Below are 27,839 nucleotides of genomic sequence, written 5' to 3'. Positions count from 1 at the left end.
ACAGAATGAACATATGGGCATTTTTAGACCAATCACAACTTTTATTTTCATGACAATTTTCCAAGGCCAAATTACAAATAAATAAGGAAGGAAACATTTGCAAATAGCCCATGATGTCACAAGGCCAGTAACCCACGCTAAACCAGAAGGAAAAAGACCCACCCCAAAAAACTGGTGAACAACAAAGACCAAATAGGTTTAAATGAGGTTTTACACCTGCACAACTGGTATATCTTTAGGAAATTTGATCATATTAACACCTCCCCTTCCAACGTATTTACTATGAGAAACAATGCGAGAGGTCAAATTAATCTGTACACCAAACTTTGTTCCTTGTCTTTAGGTACATCAGTAGTTAAAGTGGATGACTTCACTACTAAGACATGTAATGTATGTATGTATGTGTGTATGTATGTAGGTAGGTATGTACCTACACTACCGTTCAAAAGTTTGGGGTCACTTAGAAATGTCCTTGTTTTTGAAAGAAAAGCAAATTTTTTGTCCAAAAAACATAAAATTGACCAGAAATACAGTGTAGACATTGTTGATGTTGTAAATGACTATTGTAGCTGGAAACCGCAGATTTTTTATGAAATATCTACATTGGCGTACAGAGGCCCATTATCAGCAACCATCACTTCTGTGTTCCAATGGCATGTTGTGTTAGCTATTCCAAGTTTATCATTTTAAAAGGCTAATTGATCATTAGAAAACCCTTTTGTAATTATTTTAGCACAGATGAAAACTGTTAAAGAAGCAATAAAACTGACCTTTTTAGACTAGTTGAGTATCTGGAGCATCAGCATTTGTGCATTTGATTACAGGCTCAAAAAGGCAAGAAACAAAGACCTTTCTTCTGAAACTCATCAGTCCATTCTTGTTCTGAGAAATGAAGGTTATTCCATGCGAGAAATTGCCAACAAACTGAAGATCTTGTACAACGCTGTGTACTACTCCCTTCACAGAACAGCGCAAACTGGCACTAACCAGAATAATAGAAGGAGGAATGGGAGGCCCCGGTGCTCAACTGAGCAAGAGGACAAGTACATTAGAGTGTCTAGTTTGAGAAACAGATGCCTGACAAGTCCTGAACTGGCAGCTTCATTAAATAGTACCTGCAAAACACCAATCTCAACATCAACAGTGAAAAGGCGACTCTGGGATGCTGGCCTTCTAGGGTTTTCTAATGATCAATTAGCCTTTTAAAACGATAAACTTGGATTAGCTAACACAACATGTCATTGTAACACAGGAGTGATGGTTGCTGATAATGGGCCTCTGTACGGCTATGTAGATATTCCATTTGAAAAAATCAGCCGTTTCCAGCTACAATAGTCATTTACAACATTAACTATGTCTACACTGTATTTCTGATCAATTTGTTATTTTAATGAACAAAATCTTTTGCTTTTCTTTCAAAAACAAGGAAATTTCTCAGTGACCCCAAACCTTTGAATGCTAGTGTATGTATGTATGTATATGTATGTGTGTAGAACCTCAGAGAAACACTCAAGATACAGCACTTTGTATATTCCTATGAACAAATCTTCTTAACCAATTGTGGCCTGGTATGGGATAGCAAAGCAGCAGACTGGACAGACATTGGTTGGGAATTGAATACAAAGAACCAATGAAATATCAGGAACTGTAAGAAGAACGGGAACCAGCCTGCACCTGGGTTCCTCATTCGTAACATCATCAGTGTTTTGGACTACTTCCCAAAACCGAGGGTCCTTTTCAAATGCTGAAATATCCCTTGTGCTAAATATCCAAGCTCTTCTTCTACGGTATATACTGTACATTGCTCATACACACTAATTCATTTGCAGACAATACATATATGGCAGCCTATAATGTATGTGGAATTCCAAACGAGATTGGCCCAGAGATATTTATGATGCTTTTAATCTTCCTGAAATGAAATCAATAATAACTTCATTTTGTCTGGAATACCATTGACATCTCTACCCACAATAATTATTGAGAAATAACTTGTTTGAAAGTTGGGAAATGTGTGAAATTTTGGCCTTACCCGGGCCTTATCGTAAATGTCGCAAAAAGTCCCCTTTTGAATTTCGTTCGGTATTGGAAATGGTTTAAAAACAATATACTCTACAAGTACATAACATTTCCAGAGTGGTCGCTCTGCTACTTTTGAAATGATGATCTATTTTTGGAGCATCTACAACACAGTTCACGTGGGAACGGACTCAGAACTCCCTCTGCTGGTGATTTGCAGTTGGTTATGTCCTCTAACGTCAATTAATGTAGAAAATGGGTCATATCATCAAAAGGCCTGGGCAAAGCAAAAATATCATGAACTCTCCAACTTTTAATACAATGATTTCAACTTTGAAAAGGTATGCCAAACCTCCTTAACCCAAAGTACCTTTCCAAGGTTTACATATCTTTGGGCAAATCTCGTATGGAATTGCCCAAATTACTTTTCATCTTGGATTTTATTTCTGAATACATTATACGTCACAAATGTATATAGTGCATTCACAAGGAATCATGCAACCCAAATAACTTCCTGGAGACATAAATCTGTTCACCTGTAGTGCCTTAATCGTCACCATTGTATTTTTCTTTTACAAGGCCAAAATATTAGTCTTCATTACTATAATTGGTACAGTACTTTCACAATACAGAAAAATAAGTATAGAGTCATATTACTGCCATCAAATCTGAATGAATTCAAGATGATTGAATTCAGATTACATTTCTGTTGGCACTAATATCACACCATAAAGAGGCTATATGTTACTACTTCTACAACAATGTTTTCTGTCCGTCCGCCTGTCCTCTAGGTTTTCTTTGTACATTTAATTGGAAAGAGACGGGCCCGCACCCACACATTCATACACTGTGAAGGGGCTCGCTCTCTCTGTGCATTTTTCCTTTACATACTTTAGGTTTTAGAATTTGTATTTCGTATAAATATTGCACATTCAATCTGCATTTCATATTTCATCAATAATAGCAACAGTAACTAGAGCTATGACAAAGAAATAGGACAATGCATTCCTGTAATACGAACAGGGATATCAGGGTAGATGGGACTACCGTTGGATGACACAAACACACAGTCTGCCGAAGAGCAACTAAAAAAGGCAAACGGCTACAGATCTGGACTGGGAGCCATTGGCTCTCTTAGGAGACATCCATGCAGTACACGGGTCATCATTTTATGGAGTAAAAACGGCAGGTTTAGGCCCATGTCGATAAAGACAATCTACGTGGTTTTACGGAACCAGATCGTCCTGGTGATAACATGGTTTATGGAGCCACAGACCTGGTTTAGCAGGACACTGTATGTAACATCGTTTTGCTGGAGGAAACATTGAAAGGTAAAAGACTTCTACAGGTCAGGTGGGGTGGGCATGCAGCGGGCTTCACAGAGACATAGGGAACAAGCTCAGGGTCAGAGAACGCACGCACGCACACACACACACCCAAACATCAGCACAAATCACACATACACACCCCTGTAAATTTGGACATTACTATACAGATTATGTTTCAAAGATGAACCAGTGGCAGAGACGGCCTCCTACTGGTTAAGTGACAGAGTAGAAATGAATAAGGGTCTCAGTAGGATTGGTGTCACGTGCTGAGAAGTTGCCCTTTAGGCACAGATCAAGGATCAGCTTGTCCTCTCCCCATCTTAGCCTCAACCACAGGGAAGAGAAACTAAACTTCGATCAGCTTTACGGGGCAACTGCATCCTACTTCCCCGTAGCCCCCCCCCCCCCCCCGGACACCATCATTACTTACCTGGTCCCAGATCATTTCTTGCCTGGGTCAACTCATGACATCTCACAAATAGTCAAGAGGAGGTGGCTAAAGTAAAAAACGATCCAGGATCAGGCTACATTACGAGAAACAGGTTCCACCAGCCAACCCAGGCACATCATATCAGCCCGTAGCCACACACAGGGGCACAGAGCAGGGAGGAGATTCCATCACTGGCACACTGTAACAAAGTGACATAGGACTTAATCTAGTCAAGTCAGTAAACACATACTCTTCCATAGAATAGAAGCAACCTTCAGGACCTAGAGGCAGACGAGGGAAATGTCAGTTTGGTAACAGATAAATGAGAAACAAACCATTCAGAGAAAAACAAGAAATAAGGAAAGCAAATAAAAATTGCGAGTTGCGTTACAAAAATCGTATGGTTTCGCAAAACACTAATTTCTCTCAGACATAAGATGTTCATCGAATAGGTTTCGGAAATGAACCAAGACAAACCGATTACGTTAAAAAAAGAAAGACAACGAAACATCACCACATCCCGAAACATTTATACAATAAAAGGGATCCCTGCATAGATTCAAACCTGGATGTGGAACGTTTAAACCGAAGGGCCTCATTTTTCAGAGTCGTAATTCATTAGTGCACAACATAGCAAAACGTTTCTTGTTGGACAAGTTCAGGTAGTCCCTCCTTGTTTCAGTCAGTTTTCTTCCGTTTGATGCCTAATGAACACGATCCAGGCCACATTCACACAAAAAAAACATCCTTTCTACTATCAGGTGTCTGGACTACACTCAGAGGCCAAAGACCATGCTAGATGGAGGATAGGAGAGAGAAGGAAAGGAGAAACGTAGGAGAGGAGCGGAGGAGTGGGACAAGATTAACGTGTAATTTTCTGTGTCACGGTCGAGTCACGCCATGATGCCAGCATCGTCATAGCAACACACAGACCCCGGAAAAACTTTTGACGAAGACAAGCAACTGATGATGCTCGAACTGGCTTGGCCCTCTGTCTTTTGTCTTGGGAAGGGGGGGGGGGGGGGGGCTGTGTCTGTTTGTGTGTAACTTGCCGCCGTACATTCTCTCCAGTTTTCATGTCATCTAGATAGCGCTTGTTAGATTCCTTGCGTATGCCTGTGTGTGTGTGTGTTACTTGCCACCGTACATTCTCTCGATGTCTTCCTGATAGTGTGATTTGAGCTCCTTGCGTTTGAGTTTGAATGCGTCAGTCACCAGGCCAGTCTCCGGTGTCCAAGGCTCTGCACTCAGACGGATCTTCCTCGGAATCTCAAAGCGCTCCAGTTTGGCTGTGGGGGGGAAACAACACCGGACTTTAGAGACGAATGCATGGGTTGGGGTTGAGAAATACAATTCAACGCTAGGGACAAAAAGATGGAGAAACAGTACTCATATGTTACAACCAGAAACCTCTATTCCTCCTTCCACCCGTCTCTCATCATCTTCTCCATCCCTCCATCCTACCTGACAGAGCGGCCTCTGTGATGATGTGGAGAACGTCTCTCTCCATGTCAGGGTTGTTACAGATCTCCTCCCAGCTGCCCCGTAACCCTCGCTGCTCCGCCAGCGCCATTAACTGCTTCTGATTGGGCACCACAAAGCCAATCACGTACGACTGGTCACTGGGACGGAGAGAGTTAAGGAAATGGAGAGATAAGTGTTATTGTTTTATATAGAAAACACAGTTGATTTGTATAATTCCTTTTTATGATTCATTATAATAATAACTAGAATGATGATGATGTAAGGCAAAGATGGAGAGAGAAAGACGGGCCAGAATAGGATGAAGGATAGAGAGAGCAATGAGTCGGAAAGACAAAGAGAGACAGGAGAGAGGTAGAAAGTGGGTGACAGACAGCAGATGGAGACAGAACAAGTTGACAAGGAGAGTGTACTGAGTGTACAAAACATTAAGAACACCTGCTCTTTCCTTGACAGACTGACCAGGTGAAAGCTATGATCCCTTATTGATGTCACCTGTTAAATACACTTCATTGTGTAGGTGAAGGGGAGGAGACAGGTTAAGAAGGATTTTTAAGCCTTGAGACATAGATTGTGTCTGTGTGCCATTAAGAGGGTGAATATTTAAGTGCCTTTGAACGGGGTATTGGTAGTAGGTGCCAGAGGCACCGTTTTGTGTCGTGATGAGGGCACGACAAAACAGTTCTCTCAGGAGACTGAAAAAATTTGGCATGGGTCCTCAGATCCTTAAAAGGCTCTACAGCTGCACCATCGAGAGCACTCGTTGCATCACTGCCTGGTATAGCAACTGCTCAGCCTCCGACCGCAAGAAACTACAGAGGGTAGTGCGAACAGCCCAGTACATCACTGGGGCCAAGCTTCCTGCCATACAGGACCTCTATACCAGGCTGTGTCAGAGGAAGGCCCTAAACATTTTCAAAGACTCCAGCCATCCTAGTCATAGACTGTTCTCTCTGCTACCGCACGGCAAGCGGTACCAGAGCAACAAGTCTTGGTCCAAGAGGCTTCTTAACAGCTTCTACCCCCAAGCCATAAGACTCCTGAACATCTAATCAAATGGCTACCCAGAATATTTGCATTGCCCCCCCCCCCCTTCCCCCTCTTTTACACCGCTGTCTCTGTTATTATCATTATATATTATGCATAGTCACTTTAATAACTCTACGTACATGTACATATTACCTCAATTACCTTGACTAACCAGTGCCCCCTGTATATAGTCTCGCTATCGGTTTGTTTACCGCTGCTCTTCAATTACCTTGACTAACCAGTGCCCCCTGTATATAGTCTCGCTATCGGTTTGTTTACCGCTGCTCTTCAATTACCTTGACTAACCAGTGCCCCCTGTATATAGTCTCGCTATCGGTTTGTTTACCGCTGCTCTTCAATTACCTTGACTAACCAGTGCCCCCTGTATATAGTCTCGCTATCGGTTTGTTTACCGCTGCTCTTCAATTACCTTGACTACCAGTGCCCCCTGTATATAGTCTCGCTATCGGTTTGTTTACCGCTGCTCTTCAATTACCTTGACTAACCAGTGCCCCCTGTATATAGTCTCGCTATCGGTTTGTTTACCGCTGCTCTTCAATTACCTTGACTAACCAGTGCCCCCTGTATATAGTCTCGCTATCGGTTTGTTTACCGCTGCTCTTCAATTACCTTGACTAACCAGTGCCCCCTGTATATAGTCTCGCTATCGGTTTGTTTACCGCTGCTCTTCAATTACCTTGACTAACCAGTGCCCCCTGTATATAGTCTCGCTATCGGTTTGTTTACCGCTGCTCTTCAATTACCTTGACTAACCAGTGCCCCCTGTATATAGTCTCGCTATCGGTTTGTTTACCGCTGCTCTTCAATTACCTTGACTAACCAGTGCCCCCTGTATATAGTCTCGCTATCGGTTTGTTTACCGCTGCTCTTCAATTACCTTGACTAACCAGTGCCCCCTGTATATAGTCTCGCTATCGGTTTGTTTACCGCTGCTCTTCAATTACCTTGACTAACCAGTGCCCCCTGTATATAGTCTCGCTATCGGTTTGTTTACCGCTGCTCTTCAATTACCTTGACTAACCAGTGCCCCCTGTATATAGTCTCGCTATCGGTTTGTTTACCGCTGCTCTTCAATTACCTTGACTAACCAGTGCCCCCTGTATATAGTCTCGCTATCGGTTTGTTTACCGCTGCTCTTCAATTACCTTGACTAACCAGTGCCCCCTGTATATAGTCTCGCTATCGGTTTGTTTACCGCTGCTCTTCAATTACCTTGACTAACCAGTGCCCCCTGTATATAGTCTCGCTATCGGTTTGTTTACCGCTGCTCTTCAATTACCTTGACTAACCAGTGCCCCCTGTATATAGTCTCGCTATCGGTTTGTTTACCGCTGCTCTTCAATTACCTTGACTAACCAGTGCCCCCTGTATATAGTCTCACTATCGGTTTGTTTACCGCTGCTCTTCAATTACCTTGACTAACCAGTGCCCCCTGTATATAGTCTCGCTATCGGTTTGTTTACCGCTGCTCTTCAATTACCTTGACTAACCAGTGCCCCCTGTATATAGTCTCGCTATCGGTTTGTTTACCGCTGCTCTTCAATTACCTTGACTAACCAGTGCCCCCTGTATATAGTCTCGCTATCGGTTTGTTTACCGCTGCTCTTCAATTACCTTGACTAACCAGTGCCCCCTGTATATAGTCTCGCTATCGGTTTGTTTACCGCTGCTCTTCAATTACCTTGACTAACCAGTGCCCCCTGTATATAGTCTCGCTATCGGTTTGTTTACCGCTGCTCTTCAATTACCTTGACTAACCAGTGCCCCCTGTATATAGTCTCGCTATCGGTTTGTTTACCGCTGCTCTTCAATTACCTTGACTAACCAGTGCCCCCTGTATATAGTCTCGCTATCGGTTTGTTTACCGCTGCTCTTCAATTACCTTGACTAACCAGTGCCCCCTGTATATAGTCTCGCTATCGGTTTGTTTACCGCTGCTCTTCAATTACCTTGACTAACCAGTGCCCCCTGTATATAGTCTCGCTATCGGTTTGTTTACTGCTGCTCTTCAATGACTGTTACTTTTATTTCTTATTCTTATTTGTATTTTTTAAACTTCATTGTTGGTTAGGGGCTTGAAAGTAAGCATTTCACTGTTGTATTCGGCGCATGTGACTAATACAACTTGATTTGAGAACTGCAACGCTGCTGGGTTTTTCACACTCAACAGCTTCCCGTGTGTATCAAGAATGGTCCACCACCCAAAAAGGACCTCCAACCAACTTGACACAACTGCAGGAAGCATTGGAGTCAACATGGGCCGGCATCTCTGAGTGACGCTTTCGTTCTTAATAATAGCAAGGTGTTCTTAATGTTTTGTACACTCAAGGGTTATCGAGAGAGACTCCAGTCACCCGAGCGGTATATCATATGTGCATTGTTACCTGTTTGCGTAGGCGCAGATGTTGTCTACGAAAGGGCAGTTCTTCAGCATGGCCTCCACCTTCCCCAGAGACACATACTCCCCAGCCTGGAGCTTCACCAGATCCTTCTTACGATCTACACAGAAGGAACACAAATGATTGCTAAGGTAGATTTATATACATCTGCCTTTGGGAGGAATTTATCTGTCGTTTATATACGTGAATCCTTTCATATGTGATTGTTTTTGACAGAGACGGGTATGAAGTCAAGTGGATACAGAGAGAAGGGGAGGAGTATGGCTGGTAGATTCATGTCCACGCAGACAAGGGAATCATCCTCTATGTGCCCTATGTGACCTTAACCACAAGGTCCCCCTCAGTTAACTGTACTGGTATGCATTGTTAGTTGACCTGGAGGATCTGACTCGTATGTATTTAAATCCACAGATAGACAGACAACATACCATAGGGCTCTCTCTAAAAACGGCTCTTTTTTCTGGGCTGCTCACCGATAATCTTGAGGCACCCGTCTGGGTGAAACTCCCCGATGTCTCCTGTACAGAACCAGCGCTGGCCGTTGCTGTCCACGAAGAAGTCCTCGCGGTTCTTCACCTCGTTCTTGTAGTAACCCATAGTCACGTTGGGCCCGCCGATTACAATCTCCCCTCTCGGGTGTGGCTTGTCTGTGCTGTAGTAACCGCCTGGAGAAGATCAGGAGAAGAGGACGCGGTCTATGCCCAAAGCATCTTCAGCCCCACGCCCATCCCTTCAAATATAACTTTCATCCACCCTAGCCCCCAACCCCACTCACCTCCACCCTCCCAGCCCTCCCCCTAATATCACCGATTCTGCAGTCACAGTGCTATGGAGGGACTCACCCTCCTCCCAGTCCTTGAGGGTGATCTCGGAGCAGATCAGAGGAGCGCCGACCCGGCCTGTGCTGTAGTCCCACACTGACAAATAGAGAGAGGAAAATAATACACGTGAGAACGACATAGCGTATCACATTACTGTGTACAATCACCTGGCTTTCTCTATTGTGCCCCCCATTCCTCTCTTCCATCAGGCAGCAGAAGTCTACACATTTCCTTCTCTTTTACCCTCCCTCCCTTCTTCTTGGACCTACCGCCTCCATCCACCCTCCCTCACTCTCTCTCTCTCTCGGATGGTGCCAGCTCCGCAGGTCTCGGTGAGGCAGTAGCCCCGGCTGACTTCCTCCTTCCCGTCCCCTTCACTCCGTTCCATCCCCCTTACCCATTCCCTCCCTTCCCGCTCTCTTACTCTCGCTGATGGTGCCAGCTCCGCAGGTCTCGGTGAGGCCGTAGCCCCGGCTGACTTCCTCCTTCCCGTCCCCTTCACTCCGTTCCATCCCCCTTACTCATTCCCTCCCTTCCCGCTCTCTTACTCTCGCTGATGGTGCCAGCTCCGCAGGTCTCGGTGAGGCCGTAGCCCTGGCCCACGGGACAGCAGAGGCAGATGTTCATGAAGCGCTGGGTGGCAGCGGAGAGGGGCGCTCCACCAGACAACAGCACCCTCATGTGACCCCCCAACAACGAGCGCACTTTCCTAAACACCAGACTGGAGAGAGAGGGAGAGAAGGAAAGAGGATGACAGTGAGTCAGAGGATGAGAAAAACACCAAGGTAAACAACAAGTCATTCATAATAACCTCTGTGTGAACCTTAGGTTTCTGTTTAACGCAGGCACCGGCCACAGCAATATCGAGAATGTCGGTGTGCGAGTCTCCATTAAGGCTGTTGCGTTGCATTATTGCATATGCCTATATATGAGCCCAAGCCTGAAAAAAACCCAGAATTAAAATAATGATTATGACATTCAGTATACAATACATAGCTTACCGTATATTACGCACCGCAGAGAAACTTCTTAAACAAATTCTATTAATTGCCTTTGATTGTAGACTGTATTAATATGCATACTGGATGGACTGGTTACCTTATGCTATGCTCCAACATTTCTATCCATGAGTCTGGGAATGAACATAGAGGCCTAGGCAATGCTGTTGGTGCATTGATAGTAGAGGGGGATTACAGTTCACCTACAATAGTGAATTTGTATTTGATTTTGAATAGCCTAGTAATAGAGATTTTTTGGGGTGATCCATTACCTTCAGCTATAGAATATCTCACCACTGTGCGTTTCCATCTCCGCCCCTCTCACCTTCATTCCTTTCTCAAGCGCGCAGAGAGAGGGGCTGTCGACAGTTTAATTAAATACTCTATATTTCATCGTGAAAACATATTATTTATTTTCGATGTTCTCAAACAGATTTCACTAGGTTTCCTAAATTAAGCCCTGGGTAGCTGCAGGAACAGGGTTGGAGAGCCCATGGCATAGGGTTTGGGGGCAATATCACCTGTCATGCAGTGAGAGGCTGCATGCTCCTCAAACAGTGGTTGATGCCTGGAGTGAAATAACTGCAGTAGCCTACCCCAACCAACAGGTGGGAAAGCGGCCTCCATTCGCTATTCGTGTGCATAGTCTTTTTTTCTTTCTGCCCATTTGATAATGGGCCGTTCTAAATATGAACTCATGTAATATATTAGTAAAGACAATATTACATTGAGAATAGTCTGATGGGTGATAATATGATCACTTGATGAGAGAACGGTCTGTGCAGCCTGAGGCAAGGAACACAGCGCAAGCTTTTCTTTGCGACGTTCTTAAATCATCAATAGCCTTTAGCCGGTCCATGAGGCCCCATTACATGTTTTGATTTATAAGACATTCTAAGGTTTGTATCTCTCACAAGTTGCCAAATAACTCAATCTAGCGTATAGGACCTGTTTCAAATGATCACTTTTACGCTCAACAGAGCCACTTCATCTGCGCACTCGCTCCAGAAAGGGAAAAATATCCTTTCTATTTTATTCAGCCAAGTTCAATTATATTCTTCTTACTATAAAACCATATAATATAAAATAATGGCACAGGACTTAAAGGCATAATGTGTCAGCTAAACCAACAAGCCTACAGCCAACAGGATAACATACAGTAGACCAACTCATATTCTGTTCTTCTGAAATACATTTTCTTCATATCATGTTTCTTTAGACCTACCTAAAATAAATCATGGATTTATGGTGATGGTGTATATTCAATTGATTTATAGACTTGTTAAAAATGTAGATTCCAAAGGCACATCAGCAGCGTGTATGTGTGAAGGCCTGGAGAAGCTAAACGTGTTTATGTTAATTAACGGTCAATTACCGTGAGACCGGCAGTCTTTTGCATGGCAATAACTGGCTGACACAATGTCATGGCCGCCACAGTCCTAGTTCAACCTCCTGGAGACTATCAATCATTACCCATTGACTGTGTGTGTGTGTGTGTGTGTGTGTGTGTGTTACAGGTGTGTGTATTACCTGTCACAGAGCGGGGTCTTGTAGCCCTTGGTGATCTGTTCCATCTTGTAGTTGTAGGCCAACACAAAGAGGGTTCTCTGCACACTGCTCATCTCCTCCACCTTGGTCATCACATTCTTATAGATCCGATCCATGATCTCCTACAGGAGGGAGAATGAGGGACAGAGAAGGAAAGAGGACAAAACACCACTTAAAATAAAAAAATTAAAAATCTGTGCATATCTTACAGAATATTAACTGCTTATATAGATATATATAGATATATATATTCTACGGTAGCTTTAGTGCTTACTGGTACAGCAGCCATGAGTGTAGGTTTTAGAACACTGGTGTCTCCTTTACTGCCCTTCTTAATCTTAGTGGACTGGGGAGGAAGAGAGGAGAGAGAGAGATGGATCAGACTAGGAGTAGAGCATAGACCTGTTCTCTAATAGAGGAGGAGCTCCAATAGAGGGTTCCTACATACAGCATGTGTTGTTGAGCCTTGGTTTACTGTCTCGCTCTGTGTGTGTGTGTGTTCACCTGGTCTGCTAGCGTCTGTGGGGAGGAGTATCCGATGCAACAGCCGTGAGAGATACACACCATCTCTGCACTCAGCTCCAGAACATGGGCCAGTGGCAGGTACCCAATGTAGGTGTCTGTCTCACTGCACGAATGGAAACAAAAAATAATAATTTTTATTCAACTGCCAAAAATACAGAAAATATATAACTATATATATATATGGAATCATGTAGTAACCAAATACATGTGTTAATTAAACAAATCAAAATATATTTCATATTTGAGATTCCTCAAAGTAGCCAACCTTTGCCTTGACAGCTTTGCACACTCTTGGCATTCTCTCAACCAGCTTTAGTCCCCTAGAATGCATTTCAATTAGCAGGTGTGTCTTTCTTTCCTTGTTAATGCATTTGATCCAATCAGTTGTGTTGTGGCAAGGTAGGGGTGGTATACAGTAGATAGCCCTGTTTGGTAAAAGACCAAGTCCATTTATTTGACAAGAACAGCTCAAATAAGCAAAGAGAAATGACAGTCCATCATTACTTTAAGACATGTAGGTCAGTCAATGTGGACAATTTCAAGAACTTTTAAAGTTTCTTCAAGTGCAGTCGCAAAAACCATCAAGCACTATGATGAAACTGTCTCTCATGAGGACCACCACAGGAATGGAAGACCCAGAGTTACCTCTGCTGCAGAGGATAAGTTCATTAGAGTTACCAGCCTCAGAAATTGCAGCCCAAATAAGTGCTTCACAGAGTTCAAGTAACAGACACATCTCAACACCAACTGTTCAGATAAGACTGCATGAATCAGGCCTTCATGGTCAAATTGCTGCAAATAAACCACTATTAAAGGAAACCAAATAATAAGAAGAGACTTGCTTGGGCCAAGAAACATGAGCAATGGACATTAGTCTGATGAGTCCAAATTTGAGATTTTTGGTTCCAACCGCTATGTCTTTGTGAGACGCAGAGTAGGTGAACGGATGATCACTGCATGTGTGGTTCTCACTGTGAAGCATGGAGGAAGAGGTGTGATGGAGCTTGCTGGTGAAATTCAAGGCACACTGAAGGAAAAGCAGTCAACAAGTGCCCAGCATATGTGGGAACTCCCTCAAGACTGTTGGAAAAACATTCCTCAAGAAGCAGGTTGAGAGAAAGCCCAAGAGAGTGCAAAGCTGTCATCAAGGCTACTTTGAAGAATCTCAAATATAAAATATTTTGATTTGTTTAAAACTGTTTTTCTTACTACATGATTCCATGTGTTATTTCATAGTTTTTATGCCTTAACTATTATTTTACAATGTAGAAAATAACCCTTGAATGAGGAGGTGTCCAAACTTTTGACTAGTACTAATATAGAGAAGAGAAGATGAAGAGCAGGACACTCAGAGATATTCATGAGATGAGAGAGAAAGAGATATGTTTACATTCTGTAGGGCAAATGGTGGCAGATAGAAAGAGAGAGAGAGAGACATTGAAAACGGATGAATGAGGAAAAGAGAAAAGGAGAAAAACAGTGATCAGGGCACACAGGGGGGGAAAGAGAGGGGCAGTGAGAGAGAGAAAAGTCAAAAACAATTAGCAGTCAATCTAGAAGACACCATAGTTCTCTGTACGTACTCCAGGTCTGGGATGCGCTCTGCCATGCCTGTGACGCCCGCGATGATGTTGCTATGGGAGATCATGACGCCCTTGGGGATGCCCGTGGAGCCGCTGGTGTACATGATTACAGCGATGTCAGAGGGCACGGGCCGCCGGCGCGCCACCGCCACTACAGACGCGCGCAGAGAGAGATAGAGGGAGAGGGGGGGGGGGGGGGAGGCAGCAGGGACGTTAAAAGAGGTCACACAAAGAGACTTTTGGGTCAGAACATTGCACAATGCGGGGGCATCAGAGAACGGCTATCGATCTTTCTTTCAAGAGAGGGCATGCACATAGCACAGGGCTAATACAATCTGATAGGATATGACAGAGAGGGCTATTCAGGTACAAAAAAACTATGATTCTGGAAGTCAGATTACATTTCAGTTGCTAAGACCACAGGGCAGAAGTACCAAGTCAGACAACGCGTAGACCCAAACACACACACGCCCCTCACACACCCACGCTCTCCCTCCTTACTGTTGTCGGGTCTGGAGCCCAGCTCTTGCACGGCGTCCATGTTGTGGACCATGATGCCGCGGGGGAAGCCAGGCCAACTGGTTGGCTTACTGTCCACCACGATGATGTGCTGCAGCCGAGGCACCTCCAACAGAATGTCCTGGGAGGAGATGGCAGGAGGAGAGGGAGGAGAGAGGGGGAGAGAAAGTAGCTATTGACTGGAGATTGCAGTCGGACTGCATAGAATCAATGTAGTCTATGATCTACAAATCATCTCGCATTCCAAATAACTACTCATTATGCCATTAAGACTAGCAATTCTACGCATTGCCTTGTACAAACGGATCCCCTCAAACACACTGACTGTCAACACTTAGACTGTCTGCTCAAGTACTGTAAGTGGGCAACTGTTCCAACGCGTAATATATATAGGCAAGACTATTTAAAATGTGGGAAAATGGTATTATCTGGCTGGAGTGTGTACTGTCTCATATGGCATTGTAGAAAGTGATCAGGACAAGGCGAGCAGAGCTGACCTTGAGACGGCTGTGTAGCAGGTCTTTGCTGGTGATGATGTGGGTGATCTCAGTCTCGTTCAAACCGTGGGCAATGGCCGCTCCGCCCAGAGTAGAGTACAACGTCACCACTGTCAGAATGACACAGACTGGAGTTAGAGATTCATTGTGTGTGTGTGTGTGTGTGTGTGTTGCTACAGTGTGCTACTGTCTAACATAAACACTCACATGGGAAGTTGTATATGAAGCAGGCCTGTGCTGCTATCATCCACTCGGCCCTGGTCTCACAGAAGATGGCGATGTTACACTGAGGCCTCTGGCCCAGCGCGGCCAGTCCACTGCCAAAACACACTGCTGCCTGGTAGGTCTCCTCATACGACATCCACTGATACTCCCCCAGGATCACCTAGAGATAACACGACCACATACACTGTTAACACTAATATACTGCTGCTTGGTAGGCCTCATCGTACGACATCCATTTATGTCCCCGGCTAAGAAAAACCTTTGTCGAGCGTCGGTCTACCGGTCTACATTTGAAATGCATGCATTTTTCCATAGACACCACCTATGTGTTTCAATAAGCTTGTCTGATGCGTTAGTCACATCGTTTGATTAAATAATTAAGACACACTAATGACTCAAAGAGGGAAACCGATGGCCACGCGGTGTTAAAAAAATTAAATGACAGCGAGTGCCTGTGTGACTGAGTAAGGTTGTCGCTCTCTCTCCCCTCCTTGCTGCAGTGAACAAGCACCACAGCACAGCAAGCGTTTATCGAGCTGTCCGTGCTGAAGCTGCACCATCATTACAGCCATTTAGGTTCTTACTTGATTCTCTGACTGAAAAGTTGTTACCCAAATCCCTCATTTGTTTAGGAAAAAACATTCCCTAAACTCTTGCTGTTTTTACGTGAAACATGGTTATAATGTTTCACATTATAAAATTAGTTATAAACTCTGAACACAGCAAAATGGATGCGGAAGACCTGAAAATAAAACTTGAAATTGGGGAATGTTTGCTGGTTGCTCAGGAGGGAAAGGGGAAGTTAGATGTGTGGAAGACATGTGATTTAGCTGTGAAAACTACTGGAGATCCAGTATATTGTAGCCAGCACTGTGTGAATATTAGGCCTATGTGTGCCAAACAGGTGCTGTTAGATTACATTATTATTACTACTACTATTTTCTGATTATTTGGAACAGTATAAACACAAATTAAATGGTAAGTAATAACAGAGAGTTTGTTAAAAAATAAAATAATTTAAAAGCCTTTATTACAGCATAGCAATAAAATAAGATTGCAGCATAGCAATGATTGGCACTAACAGAATCAGTAGGCTACTAAACAAAACACCCAAACAGGCAACAGAAGCAGGAACTTTCTTATTTCTGTAGACACACTACATTGAGCACCCGAGTGGCGCAGCAGTCTAAGGCACTGTATCTCAGTACCTGAGGCGTCACGACAGTCCCTGGTTCGAATCCAGGCGCACAATTGGCCTAGCGTCACCCAGGTTTGGCCGGGCTAGGTCGTCATTGTAAATAAAAATGTGTTCTTAACTGACTTGTCTAGTTAAATAAAGGTGAAGTAAAAAAAATAAAAAAAATATGTAATACTTATACTGTATGTGGACCTGCTCGTCAAACATCTCATTCCAAAATCATGTTCATTAATATGGAGTTGGTCCCTCCTTTGCTGCTATAACAGCCTCCACTCTTCTGGGAAACCTTTCCACAAGACGTGGGAACATTGCTGCGGGGACTTGCTTCCATTCAGCCACAAGAGCATTAGTGATGTTGGGTGATTAGGCCTGGCTCGCAGTCAGAGTTCGAATTCATCCCAAAGGTGTTCGATGGGGTTGAGGTCGGGGATCGGTGAAGCCAGTCAAGTTCTTCCACACCAATCTTGACAAACCATTTCTGTATGGACCTCGCTTTGTGCACAGGGGCATTGTCATGCTGAAATCGTCTAGAACGTCATTGTACGCTGTAGCATTAAGATTTCCCTTCCCTTGAACTAAGGGGCCTCGCCTGAACAATTCAAAACTGCCATGGACCCTTATTCCTCCTCCACCAAACTGTACAGTTGGCACTGTGCATTGGGGCAGGTAGCGTTCTCCTGGCATCCGCCAAACCCAGATTTGGCTCCTGACAAACCGTTATGGTCCTGATGTTGCTTCCAGAGGCAGTTTGGAACTTGGTAGTGAGTGTTGCAACCGAGAACAAATCATTTTTATTCGCAACGCGCTTCAGCACTCGCCAATCCCGCTGTGTGCTTGTATGGCCTACCACTTCACGGCTGAGCCGTTGTTGATCCTAGACATTTCCACTTCACAATAACAGCACTTACAGTTAACCGGAGAAGCTCAAGCAGGGCAGAAATTTGACGAACTGAATTGTTGGAAAGGGTGGCATCCTATGACGATGTCACGTTGAAAGTCACTGAGCTCTTCAGTAAGGCCATTCTACTGCCAATGTTTACGGGGCACTGAAGATTATGTTTCAGAACCGCCGACAGCAACCACTATTCAATGTGGGAGATGCGCATTTGTTATCAAATAATATTATATGTATTAGTGATGCATCATTACTCATACATAATATAACCATACACAATTTCAGTAGCATCTTAGAGTGATGGATTGTGTCATCCCCGTGGCCTCCGCAAAGCACTAGTCCACTGAGGCAGGTGAGAAACAGGCGGGTGTCTTGTGCACAATAAAAAAAAACGTAACTAAAGAAATCTCGGGCGGCCAACAGCCTATTGACTGAATAATCGACTAACTGAGGTCAGCCCTATAAGTGACAAAAAAATGTCAATAAAAAAAAAAAGTCTGTAACACAACAAAATGTGGAAAAAGGGGTGTGAATATTTTCTGAAGGCACAGTATATTTTAAATTGTAATGTTTTTCCACCAGGTCCTCCAACCAGGGTAGGGGATGGTAGGGGCAAAAAAGGGGGATCAGAAATTATTCATCTGTCTGCTAGTTTCATAGCTGACCCCCAAAAAATTAAAATACCATTGTTAATACTAGAAGTACGCACCACTAAACTGTCACACACCGATGTCTGGTAGGTCTCCTTATACGACAGTATTACCCCAGAATTATCTATAAAAACCAGCTGCCTTCAAACAGGGTTAGACAGTGCCATCTAATGTCCTTCTACTGCAACCATAGCAAAGAGGCCTTTCCCATACAAATTATACAGTGCCTTTGGAAAATTTTCAGACCACTTGACTTTTTCCACATTTTGTTACATTACAGCCTTATTCTAAAATTGATTAAAATGTTTTGACTAGTCTCCCAGTCCCTGCAGCTGAAAAACATCCCCACAGCCTGATGCTGCCACTTCCATGCTTCACCGTAGGGATGGTGCCAGGTTTCCTCCAGACGTGACATTTGGCATTCAGGCCAAAATAGTTCAATCTTGGTTTCATCAGACCAGAGAATCTTGTTTCTCGTGGTCTGTGAGACTTTAGGTGCCTTTTGGCAAACTCCAAGCGGGCTGTCATGTGGCTTTTACTGAGGAGTGGCTTCTGTCTGGCCACTCTACCATAAAGCCCTGATTGGTGGAGTGCTGCAGAGATGGTTGTCCTTCTTGAAGGTTCTCCCATCTCCAGAGAGGAACTTTAGAGCTCTGTCAGAATGACCATCGGGTTCATGGTCACCTCCCTGACCAAGGCCCTTCTCCCCCAATTGCTCAGTTTGGCTGAGCAGCCAGCTCTAGGAAGAGTCCTAGTGGTTCCAAACTTCTTTCATTTAAGAATGATGGAGGCAACTGTGTTCTTGGGACCTTCAATGCTGCAAAAAAAATTTGGTAACCTTCCCCAGATCTGTGCTTCGACACAATGCTGTCTCTGAGCTCTACGGACAATTGCTTTGACCTAATGGCTTGGTTTTTGCTCTGACACGCACTGTTAACTGTGGGACCTTACATAGAGACAGGTGTGTGACTTTCCAAATCATGCCAAATCAATTGAATTTACTGCAGGTGGACTCCAATAAAGTTGTAGAAACATCTCAACGATGAACAATGGAAACAGGATGCACCTGAGCTCAATTTCAAATCTCTAGCAAAGGGTCTAAATACTTATATAAATAAGGTATTTCTGTTTTCTATTTTTAAGAAATGGGTTATTGTGTGTAGATTGCTGAGGATTTTTATTTATTTAATCCATTTTAAAATAAGGCTGTAACGTAACAAAATGTGGAAAAAGTCAAGGGGTCTGAATACTTTCCAAAGGCACTGTATCAAGAAAGATAATTAAATCCACTTTTCTCCCTCTTCCTCACCTTCTTGAAGACCTTCCCATTGGGTTGGAGCTCGTCCTCCTCGCTCAGCACCTCTCTCGTGCCCAGGCAGTTCCTCTCTGGGAACCTGGTCGCTCCATGCTCCATCACCTTGTCCAGGGTGTCCACTCCTGGGTGCAAGGAAGACACCAGCTTCTGCTGGCTACCATCCTCATGGTTGGTCGCCCGGTAAGGGCCCGCCGGGCGACCGCTCACTGACCGTGCCTTGACCCGCCGCGCCCGGTCTAGGTTGGCTCCTGCGCCCGAGAGCAGGTACCAGGGCAGGAAGGTGATGACAGAGTAGACCCAGACAACCGAGCGGAAGACCTGCAGCAGCAGTGGGTTCATGTCCTCTTTTAGTTTCATCTTGGATGTCAGGGATCAAGGGTCACGGGGTGGAGTCTGTTGAGGTGGGTGGGGCAGGAAGTGTGAGGGATACACCCCAACACTTCTTTCGAAAACAGATTGTGTTCCTTCTCATGCACTGGTGGTTCCTCTGATAGATCCGCTTGATGGATGGACTGACAGACAGCTTGGTTTTAGTCAGCTCCCCTGTAGTGAGAGAACAGAAAACACTTTAGAGATGAAGACAGGCATAGCGGAGAGGGAGGGAGGGATAGAAAGCGCAAATGCATTTAAAAAAATTAAACACATTAGTAATGTACCATTTGTTAGACCACCCAGCAATGAATTTAGGCTACATGGCTCTAATCTCCTTGGAATAATAGTCAAATTAGGCAAGCAGTGTAATCTCCATCAGACCAGGGTTCTCTCGAAAGAACGTAAAAGGGCCGCTGCGCCCCCTTGTGGTTGGGCTGCACCACTATGTAAAACAATATATAATAATTAAAAAACACCAGGGGTCGCGTTAGCATTCAAAAGTCTGCATTTTCAAAACACAGACCCGTCAAAAATCTGTGTTGTAATAGATTCCCCTGCCCTCTAATTAAACAAATGGACAATAAATACATGGGTCCACTCAGTGTTCTAGAATGCAGGAAAATCCGGGTCAGTTCAAGAGGGTGCTATGTGAATACATAGTGTTATTATACTCACATACAATAATCATTAATCTGAACGATAATATAGCCTCAATATGCAAGTACTCAACTTTGTTGAAATACAAATGCTATAAGTGCGTAGGAAAAATGGCTTGCGACACTCATCTGAATAAATCATTATAAATACGTTTTTTTTTCCATTCTTCGATGTTACCACAATGTAACAAATAATCGAACTCTGCTTCGAACATTAGCAAACAAACCAGTGTGAAAACAGCCACATAAAATGTTCAACGTAAAATGTGCTCTCAATCTCCTACTTCCTCATCTCCCACACCATCCCCCGCAGACAGGCAGAGAGCGAGTGGTCTGGAGGATGGAAGAGACGTTTTGGAACGTGTCTATTTAAATAGTTGGAACTTTAAATTTAACCTGTCATGGTCAATACACCTGCGTTCTCAGAATGCAACATGTTTTTCTCGGGGGGGGGGGTTCTGCTTGAAAAAAAGCTCAATTCTGCGTTAACGCGATCCCTGCAATATAGTAGTCCACACAGTACAGTAAAGAAAAGCAGAGTATGGTTCAGTACAGTAGAGTATATTACATTATACTGTACTCTACACGTGTGCTCTACTGTACTCTACTTTTCTTTACTCTACTATTCTGTGTTCTACTGTAATGTACTCTACTGTACTGTGCTACACTGCAACTGTGGGTTGGGACTACTATGATTTCCCATTGTAGCCAATTCCATTGAAGTCATTCTGTTACAGATTTTTCAGTCACCGATTTGGCAACAGTGATGCATTTTAAATCACTTAGTAATTCATGAACAAAACTGTAGTCAGTAAAAACATTATTTTTACATTTAGTCACATTTTTTATTTAACCCCCCCCAAAGTATCAGCCTTTCCCAGAAATATCTGTATCGGTCTTTATTACACAGATAAAGCACTGACATTACATAAATAGAATAAACAGATACATCTGCTCATTTGCTGTCATTTCTAGAAATGTTCAACGGTTGCCAGAAGAGGGTGCTCTACGTGCTGCTCATTGATCATTCAGCCCTCGGTAACTATATGAGAGAGAGAGATGGCATGGTGGTCTGAAGGTGAGTAGCTTGCCCTGTCCTCATCACATTCTCACTTAGATAATGTTAGCTGGCTAGCTAGCCAGCAAGGTAGTTAGCTTAGCTATCTAGCTAGCAAGCAATTTGTGCTGCGTACACTTGAAGTCGGAACTTTACATACACCTCAGCCAAATACATTTAAACTCAGTTTTTCACAATTCCTGACATTTAATCCTAGTAGAAATTCCCTGTCTTAGGTCAGTTAGGATCACCACTTTATTTTAAGAATGTGAAATGTCAGAATAATAGTAGAAATAATTTTTTAATTCAGCTTTTATTTCTTTCATCATATTCCCAGTAGGTCAGAAGTTCACTCAATTAGTATTTGGTAGCATTGCCTTTAAATGGTTTAACTTGGGTCAAACGTTTCGAGTAGCCTTCCACAACCAGTCCATCCAGTATGCATATTAATACAGTCCACACTCAAAGGCAATTACTAGAATTTGTTTAAATTTTAGAGTATAGGCTAGACCTATTATATACACCAAAGACATCTTAAATCAGTTTTGTTTTATTTTTTTCAGCCATGCGTAATATGCAGTAGGTTATATATTGTATAACGGCACAATCATCATTTTAATTCAGGGTTGATTGTTTATTTTCGGGCTTGGGGTCATAAGCCTATACATATGTATAAGCTCTAACATGCGTATGGCTGTTTTGAATGAATCAACACCTTAGAAAGCGCTGTCCATTTCGTTGTGTTAGGCTTTGAAACAACATCCACAATAACCATGTTTTATACTGTTTCAACCTGTTGTTGAACTTCTTTCTTCAAATCAATCACAGTGAGCTGAGTTTTAAAAGCACCATACTGTTATGATGATAAGTGTTTGATGTGATTTTTGATTGTATTTGCATTGATGTCAGAGTGGTTATAGGAACAACAGAGCCCTGAGTACCAGACCATTAGGACCTAATGGAGGAAGAACAGAGCCCTGAGTACCAGACCATTAGGACCTAATGGAGGGACAATAGAGCCCTGAGTACCAGACCATTAGGACCTAATGGAGGAACAACAGAGCCCTGAGTACCAGACCATTAGGACCTAATGGAGGGACAATAGAGCCCTGAGTACCAGACCATTAGGACCTAATGGAGGGACAATAGAGCCCTGAGTACCAGGCATTAGGACCTAATGGAGGGACAACAGAGCCCTGAGTACCAGACCATTAGGACCTAATGGAGGGACAATAGAGCCCCGAGAACCAGACCATTAGGACCTAATGGAGGGACAATAGAGCCCTGAGTACCAGACCATTAGGACCTAATGGAGGAAGAACAGAGCCCTGAGTACCAGACCATTAGGACCTAATGGAGGAAGAACAGAGCCCTGAGTACCAGACCATTAGGACCTAATGGAGGGACAATAGAGCCCCGAGAACCAGGCCATTAGGACCTAATGGAGGGACAACAGAGCCCTGAGTACCAGACCATTAGGACCTAATGGAGGGACAATAGAGCCCCGAGAACCAGGCCATTAGGACCTGATGGAGGGACAACAGAGCCCTGAGTACCAGACCATTAGGACCTAATGGAGGGACAATAGAGCCCTGAGTACCAGACCATTAGGACCTAATGGAGGGACAATAGAGCCCCGAGAACCAGGCCATTAGGACCTGATGGAGGGACAACAGAGCCCTGAGTACCAGACCATTAGGACCTAATTAATGGAGGGACAAATGAGACCTGAGTAACAGGCCATTAGGACCTGATGGAGGGGCAATAGAGCCCCGAGAACCAGGTCATTAGGACCTGACGGGGGAACAATAGAGCCGTGAAAACCAGGCCATTAGGACCTGATGGGGGAACAATAGAGTCCTGAATACCAGACCATCAGGACCTGATGGTAGTTAGCAAGCTGGGTACTAGTAAAGCATGTCCAGAGTGCATAAAAGGGGAATACCGTGACTCAGTCACATGGCATTTTACTGCGGTCATGACCCATGACTTCCGGTGTGGCGGTAATATGTTCCCGCAACAGCCCTATTCACAACTAGGATTGGGTTATAGATAACAAATTTAGACTGAGCTTTGTAACTACGCTGATAGTAACTGCAGGCAAGACTTGATCTAGATTTCCTCCCAATAGATTTTGCACCAAAGAAATGAATAGATCTCAAGGGAGACTATAGGCCTAGTTGAGCATAGGGAAGTAGAATCACCCTCTCACACACTTCCCTGAAAAAAATGTTCTAGGTTGTGTGGGAAGCTAGACTAACCCATGACCTTTCAAAGGAGAATACTGTACTCTGATCAATGGTCATGCATTCTTGACTTCAAAACTTGCAGCCTATGACTCTGACACCGACACAGGTTTGTTCCATGTAATTTCAGAAAACCATGACACCCACCATCTCAGATTGTTCTGAAATTGTTTCTTTTTTGTTAGAAACAGATAAGATTAGCATTACGGCAACACTATTTTGTTAAAATATCATTTTATCTCTGAGAAATTAAGCTAATTGATTGCACCCAAATTGTCCATTTGAATTTATAGAATTCATGTAATATTCAATAAATATAGTACCTAATATCTGATTTGGACCAAACCTTTTTTTAACAATGAGTAAGTAAGACATGAGGAATCCCCCAAAAATAGTCAAAAGCCATCCACGGAGCCCCCATACCCCATGCCAATCCCACCCCAACAACCAGTATATAGTATCAGTTCTCTATGTTTGACAAGTAGGATAGAGCTGCGGCTCGGATATTGTTTCTTCATCCTATGTAATGTATTCTCAGTGAAGTTTTTTCCTCCTGTTCAGAGAAAATAGTTATTGAAGTTGCTTGCATCCTTTACCATAAAGTAGTGTGGAAGCATGCAGGATGCAGCTGTTTCTGCCATACAGCCACACTCTTTTATCCATTTTGCTGGTATCAGTGTTTAGTAAAGAGATCACACCATTTCAACTGTAACTTTGGGTAGAAAATCAATAGATTTGGCCCATGACAAAAATAAATTGTGTGGCCATCCTCACAATTCAAGCCAGTCCTCCGTGAAAGCAAATCAGTTTGTCCTTCTTTTATGCTTAATAAGTGTCCAGGAAATGGCCACTTTGTGTGTGGTTTATTCCCTTCAAAAAAAGGTCTGGGTTAGTTACGGTTTGACCATTCCTGATGAACAAGCAAACCATTAGGCCACAGCAGTTCTAATGGTCTCAATGTTATGGTCTCAAATGGTCTTCAATGGAAATAGTTGAAAACACACACTGTATAGTGTTTTGTAATGTTGTTTTGTTTAATGTATTTTTAATTGAACCTTTATTTAACTAGGCAAGTCAGTTAAGAACAAACTCTTATTTACAATGACAGCCTACCCCTGCCAAACCCTAACCCGGTAGACGCTAGACCAATTGTGCGCCGCCCTATGGGACTCCCAATCAGGGCCGGTTGTGATACAGTCTGGAATTGAACCAGGTTCTGTAGTGACGCCTCTTGCACTGAGATGCAGTGCCTTAGACCACTGCGCCACTCGGGAAAGTAGTGTGAATTAAACCCAACCCAATACCATGGGTGACTGACACAGATACATAGAGTTGTTTCCTAATAACTGTATTGACAAACATAAGACTGCTATGCAATTAATTATTTTATTAGGGTTGACACAACAATGAAGTCCTTAGCGCATTTCACCATCAAAGTTTTGGGCTTCCAGGAAAAGTCTTTGTATGAGAATTGCATAGGGATAGCCTTAGAGAACAGACACTTGTTGGACTACTCAAGGAGAGTTGGTTTGACGCATTAGGTTGCTATTAGGACAAACTGAATTGCTGGCTTGAATTGTGAGTATGACCACAACATTTATTTTCATAATGAGACAAATCCATTGGTTTTCTACCCAAAGTCGCAAAGGAAATGTTGTGATCAATTTAACAAACACAAGAGACCAACACAATTGATAAAATAGTGTTGCGGTATAGCAGGAACAGCTGCATCTAGTGGTCAAAACCTTGTACTTTCACACTACTTTATGGCAAATAATGCAAGTGACTTGAATTAGAAATTTCTCTAAAAAGGGAAAAAAAAACATCACCAGATTCACAGGGAATACATTAAATAGTATGGAGAAGCAATACTCCAAGCCACAGTTTCATACCACTTGTCAAACATAGAGAACTGCGAACTGGTTGTTGGGTGGGATTGGCATGCGGTGTGGGGGATCCGCTTTAGATGTGTGTATATTCATTGGTAGGAAGAACTTTGGTGTAAATCGGATGTTGGGTATTATATTTAATAAATGAATATTATCTGAATCTTATAAATTGAAATGGCCAATTTGGGTGCAATCAATTAGCTTAATTTCTCAGAGATCAAATTATATTTCAAGAAAATGTTGTTTCTGGAATGCTAATCGTATCTGTTACTAACTACAGAAACTATTTCAGAAATCTGAGATGGTGGGTGTCTTTGAGGTGGAATGACCCACAGAGGTCACCAAGTCAGACTAGTCTAAACTAGTACAGCCACTAATGCAAAGTCTCACAGCTCTTCATCAAAGGCTTTGACAAACAAGTCCAGAAATACAGGTCCAGCCTCTATGGTAGAGAGGCTGGAGAGGCTAATAAATGCTTAAGGACACACCTCAAAAGATCTCCCAGTCAAGTTTTAGGCCACTCTGAGTCTCCACTTAAATGAGTCATGGGGCAGAGTAATAACGGCTTGCAGACCACATGGCTGAACGGGAACTATGAAACTGAAATGTAGGCCTAACAGCACAGTAAACATATAACTAGTTCTACTCCTGTAATTGTAAACAAATGAGTTGTTCCCTTATTGTTAGGGATAGTCTAGGTCAAGTCTGGTTCTGGAAAACAGAACTCTCAATCACCCAGAAGACATCCTCTGCTGTGTAAACTCTACTTCCACTTGACCCCAAAGTAAAGACAAGACAACATTCCTAGAGTCCTTGAAACAGACAGACACACACAGAGAGAGATAGAGAGAGAGAGAATGTGTTGTTAAATCATCTGGAGGAATCCACCACTCTGTCCACCAGTGTCATAACAAACACAGTTTGCACAACAGTTAAAGTATTTGTAACTAACAAGATGTGAATGATGCCTAATGTGGTGCCATAGCAGTATTGGTATAAGTTAATCAAATCAAAGCATCTGACCACCTTACATCCTGAACTGGTTCAGTCAGCCCATACCCACGAGACTCCAAATCTGTCATCACCTCCTATCTGAAAGGTTTCACTCTATCTATGGCCTTCTCACCATCATTATATTCTAGTTGTCGTTGTTATCTGCACAGCACACACCATCTCCTTCTCCCAGAAAGGAAACACCACAGGCTCGTCTCCAGACATGTGTCATGTGACATTTGTGATTGTCTGTTGCCATGACGCAGTTGTTTGAGCAACGTTACCGGTATGGCGAGGACAGTTAGTCCTACTTAGCAGGGTCTATAATGCTAGATAATGTGGCAGGCCAAAAGACAATAACGTTACCACATTGCTGGATGAACAATTTTTCCATATCTATGCAAAAATAGGCTATGCTAACTAAATATGCTACAGGTACATAGTTAACGTTCACTAACTAAAAATATAACAAACAAACCAAATAGTTAGGTAACTAACAGTTACCCAGGTCCTGATAACGTGTAATAAAACGTGATATAAATCAGAGGGGATCAACACACTCAAAATGCCATGATGAAACCCTTTTGTCAACACCACAGTAAGATAACGTTAACTACCGTAGTGAACTAGCTTACTAACGTCACCAGACAGGAAAGTGCCTATCAAATATATCAAACGTTAGCATCAACAGCCCGGCATTACAGCTGTGGATGACACACACACACAGCTAACTAATAAAATAAATAAAAAATAAAGTTTCGAGAAAAGCAAGCCGACACTAGCTAGTAACCTATTGAGTCTCATTTCAATTACACCAAATAACATTGGATTATCCGTCGAGAGAGCTACTGGTAACAAGCAACAAAATAGAATTGCTAGCCAGCTAACGTTAGCTAACATCGCAGCACATCTGCAAGAATCGAGAGCCCAGACAATGCAACCTCACCTCTTCATCATCCGCTATTCCTGCGTCTCTTGGAAGAATTTCGTCAATACACCAACCTCATTTGTAGGCTTTGTGACAATATCACTCCCAAAACATCACAGCTATGGCGCCAATGTATTTATTAAACTAAGATATTGTAATGAAAATCTGCGGGCATCAACGGCCCTTGTTATCAGCCCGGAAGTGATGGGGAAACGA

At 43.2% G+C, this 27,839-nt stretch overlaps 1 protein-coding gene across 2 annotated transcripts; it reads right to left on the bottom strand.

Moving 5' to 3' along the window:
* Nucleotides 1–16: 16 nt before the first annotated feature.
* On the bottom strand, nt 17–27,839 carry LOC109875162 (long-chain-fatty-acid--CoA ligase 3). Of its 2 annotated transcripts, none has more exons than XM_020467382.2 (15): nt 27,637–27,839; nt 19,477–20,020; nt 15,407–15,584; nt 15,200–15,309; nt 14,685–14,823; nt 14,184–14,334; nt 12,580–12,703; nt 12,350–12,421; nt 12,058–12,197; nt 10,078–10,250; nt 9,551–9,625; nt 9,182–9,373; nt 8,694–8,808; nt 5,242–5,399; nt 17–5,066 (listed from the first exon to the last, which is right to left on the bottom strand). In XM_020467382.2, the coding sequence occupies exons 2-15, from the start codon at nt 19,837–19,839 to the stop codon at nt 4,909–4,911; spliced, it is 2,148 nt and encodes a 715-aa protein (XP_020322971.1). In that variant the 5' UTR covers nt 19,840–20,020; nt 27,637–27,839; the 3' UTR covers nt 17–4,908. The 2 variants fall into 2 exon arrangements, with proteins under 2 accessions (XP_020322971.1, XP_020322972.1); XM_020467383.2 differs by having other exon boundaries at nt 19,477–20,025; nt 27,642–27,839.

This window comes from Oncorhynchus kisutch, linkage group LG30, assembly GCF_002021735.2.
Source record: "Oncorhynchus kisutch isolate 150728-3 linkage group LG30, Okis_V2, whole genome shotgun sequence".
Lineage (NCBI taxonomy): Eukaryota > Metazoa > Chordata > Actinopteri > Salmoniformes > Salmonidae > Oncorhynchus > Oncorhynchus kisutch.
This window is presented reverse-complemented; position numbering and strand designations above follow the sequence as displayed.